Genomic DNA, 13,507 nt, shown 5'->3' with positions numbered 1-13,507 from the left:
AAAGGTCTCATTAATAATTCTAAAAAAGATTCATTACTAATTCCAGTATTAACAAAAATGTTTCTACCTGATATAGCTGGTTTTGCCTCTTTTATAATAAAAAGTTCCTTTTTCATTGCCCTTAGTTGAGTCCTAATGATGGTCATGAATGAATGAAGGTCAATGAAAAAGTTCCTTTTTCATTGACCTTAGTTGACCTTTTTCATGACCTTAGTTGCACTTATTTCTAATATGTTTATTTTATGTATTAATCTAAAATTATTAAAAAAATTTAAAATTTTCAGAAGTTGTACTAAAATATAAATATACAACAATAGACGTAACAGAAGAAAATGCATTAAATTACCAATTTTTCTGATTTTCAATACCCCAAAACATAAATTTTTGAGGGGTAATAAAAAAACCATACAGTTTTTAACTAAAATATAGTCCTTCATATAGTAAGTAAAAAAAAAAAAAATTGAAAAATAATATATTTAACCCCTTCCTCAAGAGGTCTGAAAATGACCACTTTTTGGTCATTTTTTCCCTTAATAGTTTGAGGGGGGGGGGGGAGGGCAAAAGTGATCCGACAGCGCTCAAACTTTTTGAGGCTCATTTTTTATATATTTGCCCCAAATTTAAGGGGCATGGTTTTTTGTTTTTCAAAATTTTTTTTTTTTTTCTCGACTTATATATATATATATATATATATATATATATATATATATATATGTGTGTGTGTGCGAGTGTGTGTATATATATATATATATATATATATATATATATATATATGTGTGTGTGCGAGTGTGTGTATATATATATATATATATATATATATATATATATATATATATATATATATATATATATATGTGTGTGCAAGTGTGTGTATATATATATATATATATATATATATATATATATATGTTTGTATATATGTATAGTTCTATGAAGCCAAATTAAATGTAAATGTATATATGTATGTATATAAATATATATATACATGCAACTATAAGTGCGTGTTATATATATATATATGTTTATGTATATGTATATAACACACACACTGTATGTACTATATATATATATATACATATATATATATATATAAATATATATATATACATATATATATATATATATATATATATATATATATATATATATATATATATATATATATATATATATATATATATGTATGTATGTATGTAACATGCAATATATATGTATATAACACGCAATGTATACATGTACATAACACGTATTTATAGTTGCATGTATATATATATTTATATATATACATATATACCTTTACATTTAATTTGGCTTTGTAGAACTATACATATATACAAACCTATGTATATAACACACACACTGTATGCCCCTATAACATTTACATTCAGGTTACATTACATATTGTAACGTAAACGAGATTCGTTACGTTACGTGCAAAATGTCCGTTATTTTTACGTAACCAAGATGAAAGATTTTACCGAACGATACGTAACATTGTTACATAACAATACGTGCAAAATGTCCGTCATTTTTACGTAACCGAGACATAAGATTTTACGTAACGCTATGTAACATTGTAACATAACGTTACGTGCAAAAATGTTATTTTTACGTATCCGAGATGTAACGTATTGCGTATTAATACATAACATTTTGACCTAATAAGACGTGATCATGGTCACCTGCGGCGACTTTCAAATTAGCGAAATTTAATTATTATCTTGTATGCGATTGAAAAATTACTAATTGGCCTACATAATTGCTGCAATTTACTCTTATAGCCTATATAATATAGACTAATAAGAATGTACCATCGTCTAGAGTGTAATGAGTAAACAAGACCAAGACAAAAACAAGACACAATATATATCACATCAAAACTTAAAACAAAAATTAAGTACTAAATAAATCCTCGTTAAATTTGATCGTGACAAAAACTTACCGTAATATAATTTAAATTTCATAAACGGTATTAAAAATTGTCAAAATTGACATTATATACACGTTTTTGCTTGTGGGGTATTAAGAACAAAAGAAGTGTTACGCTGATTAAATAAAAAAAATTTATTAACGTTTTATTTATATTAAAAGTTATAACGTAATTAGATTTACAATATTGTAATTAACATTAATAATAAGTCGTTTATGTGTTGTATGTATGTGTATATATATATATATATATATATATATATATATATATATATATATATATATATATAGTTCTATAGTTTGTTGGCTTTAGGAAGAGCGGAAGGAAAAAAGTGATTCTTACGCCAACACATACGTCACTTTTAATTACTTTTGACTTTCGTCCAACATTTCCGTGTTGGACGAAAGTAAAAACCATTAATTTAATTACAAATTAATCGTTTTTTAAAAAAACCACAAAAACGCAAATTTAATTGACCAGAATGTTTTTAAAAACATTCTGAATGTTTTTATAACATTTTGAATGTTTTTAACAATATAAACAATGTTTTTATTTTTATTTTTTTTAATAAAATGTTTTTATTTTTATTTTTTTTAATAAAATGTTTTTATTTTTATTTTTTTTACTGTAAATCATGCGCGGAGTGTTGCTACATCGACTATCTTATAGCCTGACTCGCAAGGGAGTGCTGCTACATCGACTGACAAATAGCCTGACTCGCAAGGAAGTGCTGCTACATCGACTGACAAATAGCCTGACTCGCAAGGGAGTGCTGCTACATCGACTGACAAATAGCCTGACCCGCAAGGGAGTGCTGCTACATCGACTGAGGGTTTGGTTGGGGCAGGCAGTCTATCATTATTAAAAAAAAAAAATTCCGGTCTTGCATTTTAATTTTTACTTTTTGTCAACAAAATATCGAAAAAACTTTCGGACAACATCTAAGGGTTCTATATATATATATATATATATATATATATATATATTTATATATACAGTGGCGGCGTTAGGGTAGGGCCTGGTTGGGGGCGCCGAATAAAAAGGGGCGAAACTAATTGGTTATTTTACCCTTTGCTTTTTTTTTGAATGGGGTTAAATTTAGCTAGGGGCGCCGTAGAAATCTCGCCCAGGGCGCTGGTAGTGCTAAAACCGGCACTGTATGTATATATATTTTTTTTTGTTATTTACCTCCTCAAGGCCGATAAAGCCACTACAGATGAGGAGGCTACTTAATAGTGGGTATAATCCTCTCTTAACTCTATAACTCCGAAACACGTTAAGCGCAGTACTACCAGGGACGTGGTTGGGATCGAACTCGGAACCTCCCGCTTATGAAGCGAGCGCTTTACCACTACACCACTACCGCTAAAATATATATATATACCAAATATATATATATATATACCGACCTATATATATACAGAGATATATATATATATATATACGAATATATATATATATATATATACATATATATATATATATATATATATACCAAATATATATATATATATATATATATATATATATATATATATATATATATATATATATATATATATATATATATATATATATATATATATATATATATATATATATGGACCCGTAACGTGAAATTTTTTTAAAAAAAGGCAGATTATAATAGTAAATATAAATTTTTCTTGATTTTACATATTAAAGTTGTTTGAAATAAAGAGAATTTGCAAACAAAGCACAAATTAAATTTCAATATTTTTAGAGTTTTTTTTGTAATGATATTTTTTTCATATTTGCTCCATATTTGGTTTCTTGTTTATTTTTGTTTTATAATAAAAATTTTTTAAACACCCCTAATGTCTAGTTTAAAAGCCGAAAAAATTCAAGCATAATTTTAACTATTATTGCTAATTGTATATGTATAAATGTATTTCTAATTAGGAGTCATTCATTAAGTATGTACGCTTTTATTTCAACCCTTCTTCCCCCTCCCCTGCATTTTGATATACGCTTTTTTTTAGTACCCTCCACCTCAAGAAAAGAACCTACGCTTTTACATACCTACCTAACATTTTATAATTTTTTTTTTAGTTTTTTTTTAGTGTCTTCTTTCTTTTATAATTGACCCCTGCCCCCCCCCCCCCCATCTCAATCGTATTTACGCCATTAACAGATATAGATATAGGCGCAATGAAATGTTTATACATCAACTGTGTATTGTTTCATGTACCTCCAAATTTTCTACCGCATTAACACCTAAGTTATAATCAAAAAAGTTGCAAAGAAAACTTTAGTATTAAAAATGTTTTTATATGCCGCCTTCGGATATATTTACGATTTACATCATTTATGAGATTTAAAAGAAATTTCTTTTTAAATCAAACCCACTAGCAATCTAATTTAGCTATAATATAAAATATAGGAATTATATGCGATCTATTACACATAAAATAAATTAACAAAATATAATATAATTAGATTGGATAGCTCCTGGATTTCATTTAAAAAAGATTATTTTTTAAACTTATAAATTTAACAACTTTGCGATTTGAATTTTTTAACAAAAAAATATTTTTCTAAAACTTTTTTTAGTTACTAACATCTCGACAAATGCATTGGTGAATACCATAACTCATAAATGAGTAACAGTATTTAACAAATTTGTTTAACTAACGATATTGTAAATACATTTAATACATTTGTCTAGAACATTGTTATAAAAAAAGTATTTTTTATAAAAACTAACCCACAAGCAATCTAATTCCTTATATTATTTTCATTGTAACCCATCTTCACGTGTTATTACGTATTAATTAAAAACTTAATCTCGAATTAAATGCGTCACAAATTTATTTTATTTTACGTTACCTTACGTCTATCTTGTTATTTGTTAGAGTGTAACCGATTAAGATGTAACGTTACGTTAAAAAAATTCATTTATGTCACGTGGTTTAGTTACATCTCGAATCTTTATTTGGTAACGTTATGTTACGTCTTATTTGGTTACACTTTATAAAGTTAAAAAAAAAAACAATTGAGACGTAACGTTGCGAATTGAGAATTTTTTTTTTTTCGTGACAAAGTAACTAATTGTGACGAAGCTATTTTACAATAAAAATAAAATAAAAGATGATTTTTAGCAATACGATATTTATGCAATATAAAACAAACATTTACTGCATTATCAAGTTTATTTACTTAATATTTAACTAAAAGTTAGAGAATGTAACCTTGTTACCAATTGTAACCGATTAAGACATAACGTAACTTTAAAATGTTATAGAGGATGTACTATATATATATATATATATATATATATATATATATATATATATATATATATATATATATATATATATATTTATATATATGTATGTAACACGCAATATATATATGTATATAACACGCAATGTATACATATACATAACAGGCATTTATAGTTGCATGTATATATATATATTTATATATATACATATATACCTTTACATTTAATTTGGCTTTGTAGAACTATACATATATATATATATATATATATATATATATATATATATATATATATATATATATATATATATATATATATATATATATATATATATATATATATATATATATTTATACACACACACACAAACATGTGTATATAAATTGACATATACAGACTTGTATTTATATACACAAACTCTGACACACAGATATGTATATCTATAAATAAATATATCATTACTTCTTGGCTCTGAAAAAAAAATCCAACTTCACAGCATTATGGTTAACATTAGAACGAAGTTCTTCAATAATACGTGCTCTTTCACTGAATTTAGACATCCTGAGCCTTGGCTAAAATATATCAAAGAAACAAGAATAAAATAAGTTACGCATAAGAATGCTAATAATTTATTGATAATAATAGTAAGCTTATTTAATATTATTAGTTACATATAAAGATAATTGATTTTATAGTTTTCATATTTAGGGCAAAATTTATACCTTGTGCAGTAATTTGTAGAAATATTCATAAATTATACAAATATGATTTCAAAAAATTTTTGTTTTTTTTATTATATCATTATATATTATCTCTTTTCAGTAATTCCTTATTCAGCATGACCTATGTTTGTTAACAAAATTCAGCTACATAATAATCTTTAATATTTTTTTGGAAAAATAATTAAATGTTGTAATTCAATCAAGTTCTCTGGCATTCCTTATATCTTGATTGGCTATTTTAGTTGACATCATGTTTTTAACACACTTGAACCTCTTCATTTGACATAAGGTTTATGACATTCGCTTACTGCAAATACAATATAAAATATTATCTTCAATGTCTAAAAAGAAATGTACCTATTATCTCTTTAACATTAGAAATGTAATAGCGTAATGCCAGAAGAATTATGATAAGTAGGATATTTCTAAAAATCTTTTGAAAGAGAGAAGTTAAAAATTTTTTAAAGTAATAAGTAATTTTTCTAATATAGACTTTTTTTTTGAATTGATTACTTTTGTATTATAAGGTCAAAACAACAATAAATTATCAAAACAACCATAAATTTATTATTGGTTGAACCAGATGTTTTACCCAAATAAGGATACTTGATTAAAAAAAAGCTTCTTAATCTTTCGGTAGCAATATAATAGTATTTATAAAGATTTAATTAAATGATTCATCGATAAATTAAAAATAATAATAATAATAAAAGTAAGCATAAAAAGTTATTTTACTTAAAATGGTAGTGATGATGAGCCATACTTAAAATGGTAGTAATGATGAGCCATACTTAAAATGGTAGCGATGATGAGCCATACTTAAAATGGTAGTAATAATGAGCCATACTTAAAATGGTAGTAATGATGAGCCATACTTAAAATGGTAGTAATGATGAGCCATACATAAAATGGTAGTAATGATGAGCCATACTTAAAATGGTAGTAATGATGAGCCATACTTTAAATGGCAGTGATGATGAGCCATACTTAAAATGGTAGTAATGATGAGCCATACTTAAAATGATAGTAATGATGAGCCATACTTAAAATGGTAGTAATGATGAGCCATACTTAAAATGGTAGTAATGATGAGCCATACTTAAAATGGTAGTAATGATGAGCCATACTTAAAATGGCAGTAATGATGAGCCATACTTAAAATGGTAGTAATGATGAGCCATAGTTAAAATGGTAGTGATGATGAGCCATACTTAAAATGGTAGTAATGATGAGCCTTACTTAAAATGGTAGTGATGATGAGCCTTACTTAAAATGGTAGTGATGATAAGCCATACTTAAAATGGTAGTAATGATGAGCCATACTTAAAATGGTAGTAATGATGAGCCATACTTAAAATGGTAGTAATGATGAGCCATACTTAAAATGGTAGTAATGATGAGTCATACTTAAAATGGCAGTAATGATGAGCCATACTTAAGATGGTAGTAATGATGAGCCATACTTAAAATGGTAGTAATGATGAGCCTTAGAATTATATCTAAGAAATATTTACAAATTTTTTTTTTCAATAAATTTCAAACATATACAAATACAAAAACTGTGAATAAGTAAACAAGCACAGATGCCAATAGAAAAACCCAATTTGTTTGAACACATCGTAATTTGTCAACAATTAAATACCTTTCTTTGTCTTACTCATATCATTAATTTCTTCAGTGAGAGGCTTTTTTTTTTCTGCTTACTTAGTAGAATTATTTTCTATTTTATTTTCATCCGAATGTTGCAAATGAGCTAACAACTTTTTGTTAATTCATTAATAATTGTGAACATCCTATTTTGTTGTGGTTACATCATAATACAGTCATAAATAGTGCACTGAATAACCAAAGAGACATGTTCTCAATAAAAAGCTCTTTGTTGACACTAAAACTTCATTAAACAACTCACTAACTATGAGATAAAGTGAAAACTAGTATATAGACCATCACAAGATTTTAACTTGGATCTATACAACTTATCAACCAGCTGGCCAATAGGGTGTGTCGATTTTCACTTTTTTTGATGAAATTTGATGATGACTAGTATTTTTTTTCCGTAAATCAGTATGCAAAACATGAAAACAATTTTTTTTTTGGAAAAATAATCTTTTTAGCTACTTTTTTTCACCCTTAAACTATTATTTTTTTAGACTTAGTTTTTATTCTTGAAACTGAAGTTTTCCGTAATCTCCAAAGAAGATCGCATTTATTTACCAAACCATGTAGTAAACTAAAATTTAACTTAGTGCATAAAATTCGGTATTTCAAAATTTAGTTTATTAAACAACATTAAATAACAAATTTATTTTTGTATACACTCTCCTTTTCACAATGTTTATATTTTTTGGATTATATAGGAATGATGATTTAAAGTTGTTTATTTTAACTGTGTGTTTTACAAGTTAAAAAAACCACAATTTTTAATGTTTTGGTATTAAATTTTAATACTTTTTAAAAAATATATATATATACATATATATATATATATATATATATATATATATATATATATATATATATATATATATATATATATATATACATATATATATATGTATTTACACGCATTTGTAATAGCAAAAACTAAGTGTAGATCAGTTCATTATTTTAATTAGAAAGAGTTTAGATATATATATATATATATATTTAAACTCTTTAGATATATATACAGTATAGAGTTTATATATATATATATATATATATATATATATATATATATATATATATATATATATATATATATATATATATATATATATATAAATGAAGATGAGCCAAAAATCAACTGCTTCTTTTGGCTCATCTTCAATTTGACTACAGAGCATACTTTGCAAAACTGATTCAGGGTGAGCATACCATGTTGATCGTTTGAAAGTGGGTAAAACAATGTCAATTACCTCCTGAGTTTGATTTTTTAGTAATTGCATATGTTCAAGTGAGTTTATTGGTCCTTTTACCCAGCACCAATTTACTTTAATGCTAAACCAGTTAGGAATATAGACACCTACTATGAACTCAACAATCATTTTCAATCTATTTAAAAGATTACCTGTTAACCCATGTTTGGATACCCAGATTCTGCAAAACCTTAAAGCAGTAGTTAGCCATCTACTATGACAAACAGGACCGATTTCTAGTAATGCAAGTCTCTTAGGCAGAACTCCAGTTTTAATAGATGTCACAATTTGGTACGCATAGCTCTGATCAGTGCTTAGATCTTTGATAACGTCAGGACTAATGTAGATAAGTGTAGAGTTTTCACACACTTTTAAAAACTCTGGGTTAATTTCAAGGTTGGTAGCATCATTCAACATCTTACCCAGCGGTCCTGACTAATGATTGCTGGTTTTAGTAGGACCATCAAGAAACTTAATAAGACTTCTTAACCCTAGTGTGTTCCCCAGTGTGCAGATCACATACAATCCATACAAGTTTTTTATTAAGTTTTTTTCAACCCATTGTATTACTCCTCCTGCCCATCCAGTATTTAAATTAGTACTATCACAACCTATAGCTTCCAATGTCAAATGTAAACATCTTCCTTTAAGCCATTCGATTAAATGATCAACAATTATCTTTGCAGGTTTTTTTAAATCTGACTCTTCAGGAACAAAATGGAATAGATAATTTCCACCAGGTTCACTGCACACAGTATAATGTTCTTCTTCTATTAAACCTGGGAATTTTCTGTCTTCAACATCAAAGAAAATTTTAGTGTCATCTTTTCTACCATCACAAAAAATACAACTCAAACCATAATTGTTAAGTTCATTTTGGATTTTAAGGTCAACTCTTTTCCAATTTTTTCTTGAGCTCGCTTAACTTTGTTGTGGTCAATAATTAAGCAAGTGTTTCCTTTAGTGATAATTTTAGCATCAATAAAGGCAGCAGTTGCTATTTCTGCAGTTTCTCTTAAACCTGTATGATGCCTTAAGCTTGCTAATGCTATATTTTTTATATTCATTGTGTTATATAATACACTTTTTTCTTTCACTTTTTTTATTTTTGAAATATTAATTTTTATTTTATCATTTGTACCTTCACAGACTTCGTCTGAGTCACTCTTGGGGAAAAAAAAATCATTTTCTTGATTAAGAATCTCCTGGTCTGTTTTTTATTTTTTTATTTGTGAAACCTGATTTTCTATTGACAATCGTTTATTTTTTTTAATTTTGTTTTCGAGTTTCAATATGATCAATGCCAGCTATTTGAAGGATAGCTTTGGTTCCAACTTTTTCTCTTTGATATCTAACAAAGTTCAACTCAAGAAGTTATACACACACACACACACACAAGTTTTTGAAAGATATTAAAATTTAAAATACTATTAAAATACTAGCCATCATCAAATTTCAAAAAAAAGTGAAAATCGTCACACCCTACTGGCCAAGCAAACCAACTTTTTTATTATTAACCATATTAGCTGAAGACACAGATAGATGAAGATAGATTCATTTCCTGTCTTGTGACAAACAATGAAAGATATTTTATTTTAAGAAGCAATTTTTTACAATTGGATGCCTATAATGGTATCCTGTTCTAGAACTAGAAAGATTACCAAGATCCATAGTTTATGAGCTAATTACCATCTATAAAGATTATCAAGATCCATAGTTTATGAGGATTACCATCTATAGGAAGATTACCTTCCATTGTTTATGAGCTCCCCTACCCTGACAGGGTTTATATCAGAGTCTTTTTTTCTTCTAGGTAAGTTGCTTTTACCACAGCCAAGGTTGGAATCAAATACATAATTGTACTTGGTAATATTAAGCATTTTTCAGGGTAAAACAAAGAGATGTTTTTTGTTGTTGCTGTATTTATTGTTTTTTTTCCTTCTTGTAACAAATAATCTTTTTAATTTTTAAGACTAAAATAATTTAAAACTTTTTGTGATTTTTGTTAAAACACTTGTTTTCATTTTTTTTTTAGTATACCAGTTTATTTGTATTGCCTTACAAGTTCTTTAATTTTTTTTTTTTTTTTTAAACATCTTCATCATTTTTTTTTAAACATCTAATTGTTTATCAATTAGTTTAAGCAATTGTTCTTTAATCACTTTATATCTAATACAATTAAAATTACTCAAAGAAACATTTTCCTTGTAAAATACAGTAACAATGTAAGTAACAGAGTTTTTTTTGTAAGTTTTTTTAAGTAGAAATGTTTTTGAGATATAAACTATTTTCTCCAAATTTTTAAAACAAATAAATTATTTAGTAGAGTGTACAAAAATTAGCGAATTAAAAATATGAAGTAATAAGTAAAGTTGAGCATTTGTTTTTAAAAAATGAAAAAAATTTTTTTTATGAAAATACTGATTACATATATTTGTATTTGATTTTTTATTTGGAAATCTAGATTTAAAGTATTTGATTTTGATAAAATGTATTTGATCCTAAATCTGACAATTTCTAAGGAGTTTTAACTGCGCCCTATGAAGCAGGTTGTACTGGATTACATGTTATCAGTAGCAGGATGACATGACAAATAATTGATTGATTGATATTAACTCAAACAATATTTAAGAATGTGTTTTAATTATTTATTTAACTAATACTTTATTTTTGATAAATACCAAAATTCAAAATTTTTTTTTTTGAAAAGGGTGATCTGATGGATTGCAATAAAATGATAATCTATAACATACACTGTAAAAATATCTAAAACTCAGATAATTTTAGTTTGGTCATTTGTTTTTATAATTTTTTAAAAGGTAATTATTTTCATGTCAACATTTATTCATAACATCAATAAAAAACTGACTTATTCAAATAAATTATCAATAAAAATAACAGCCTGAAGTATGTAATACTTCAAAAAAAAAAAAAGGAAACTTGGTGTTACAGTGACCATTTTTTATGTTTTTAATTTCTTTAAAATACAACTTTGCCGCTTTGTACAATAATATATACCAACTAAATTTGTACATTATATACAAACTTAGTTACCAATTTTTGGTTACCATTTTTTTGGTTACCATAAGGTAACCAAATACGATTTGTGTTTTAAAAAACACAAAATTAACACTAAACTAAAAACCAAAGATTTTATTTTAGTTTTATTATATAATGTTATTTTATTTTATTATAATAAAAATTGTTTTAAACTACATATAAAAGAAATTTTCTAAAAGAAATTTTTTCTTGAAAAATGAGATATTATTTTTTATAGATGGTTTATGTTTTTGTTTGATTCGGCATTTTAACTAGCATTTACACAGATTTTACAAACAACAACAAAAATGCTGTTTTAAAAATGGTCCTGTTATTGACATACTTTAAAGATAAAAAGTTTTTGTAACCTAGTTTTATTTTTGTAATCTAGTTTTATTTTTGTAACCTAGTTATTAACACAAAAATTGTATTATTATAATAAAAGTTTATACAGATTTAGAAATGCTACAAAAATGCAACATGAATTTGATACTTGTTTAATGAGTATCAAATTCATGTACTTGTTTTTGTATTGGGTTTTAGTTTAAGAAAATTGTCTTGATGTTAAATTAAGTTTCATTTAATGAAACTTAATTTAAAATTTAATATCAAGACAATTTTCTTAAACTAAAACCCAATACAATTATTATTATTGGGTATGTAATTTATTTTTGTCAATATTAAAATCGTTAAAAACCATTTATGAAACATACATTTTTTTAAGAGAATATAAGGCATACTATGATATTTCTTATAAAGAAATATCATAGTATGCCTTCAAATATCTACTTTGTTTTCAGGCCAATGTTGTAACAACTATTATGCATTATACTAATAAACATGCGCTAGAAGAGAGTATGAATGTACTGAAGCCTACAGCAGCAGGCTATTTTAGTGGTTCATCAGAGAAATCTAAACACGCATTTATAGTTGTGTCACATACTTGAACATTTTGCTTTACTATAAAACAAAATTTACTTTGCAAATTTAAGCTAAGCCATTTCACAAACTGGGCATGAATATTCATAACATATGAAGGGGTTGAGCAAAATAATGTAAACACCAAATATCATTGCATTTTGATTTTCAATTGTCTGTAAAACCATTAAAGATTGTTACATTTTGATTTATTTTGATTCATTTCCATTGCTGGTTGTCTGTAATTCTAACAAATTTTATTTTTATGATTATAGTTAACTAGATAAAATCATTGAACTTCACAGACCTATCAGATTTCCAAAGAGGTCAAATTGTTGGTGCTTGTATGACAGGCACAAGCATAACTGAAATGCCCTAAATGCTTCAAGAGCTAAAGTGTCTAACGTAATGACCACATATGAAAAACATCGTTATCATAACAAATAGCATGAGAAAAATGAAGCTTTCAGATAGAGACTGCTGGACTGCAAATTGTAAGGAATATTGTATGGACCACAAAACTCCTAAAGTTACTGCTGAGCTTAATGATCATCCAGTTTCTACCAAAACTGTCTGATATTCCACAAAGCTGGATTGCATACGAGGTCCACCATCCTGAAACCTCTGCTCTTAACAACAAATGCTGCAAAGCATTTAGAGTGGTGCAAAAATCATCAAAGCTGGCCTATGGAGCAGTGTAAAAAATATGATATTCTCTGATTAATATCACATTCTTTATCATCATTCACTTTATTTC

The 13,507-nt window shown here is 26.1% G+C and overlaps 1 protein-coding gene across 1 annotated transcript in view; it reads right to left on the bottom strand.

Moving 5' to 3' along the window:
* Nucleotides 1-13,507, bottom strand: part of LOC100201164 (PHD finger protein 12) — a 68,115-nt gene that overhangs the window by 45,753 nt on the left and 8,855 nt on the right. Inside the window, exon 8 of the mRNA XM_065807562.1 lies at nt 5,637-5,746. Coding sequence (XP_065663634.1) covers nt 5,637-5,746 — 110 coding nt within the window. The remainder of the gene's footprint in view (nt 1-5,636; nt 5,747-13,507) is intronic.

The sequence above is a fragment of the Hydra vulgaris genome, chromosome 10, assembly GCF_038396675.1.
Source record: "Hydra vulgaris chromosome 10, alternate assembly HydraT2T_AEP".
NCBI classification, from domain to species: domain Eukaryota; kingdom Metazoa; phylum Cnidaria; class Hydrozoa; order Anthoathecata; family Hydridae; genus Hydra; species Hydra vulgaris.
The sequence above is the reverse complement of the archived record's forward strand: the minus strand, read 5'-3'. Positions and strand labels throughout refer to the sequence as shown.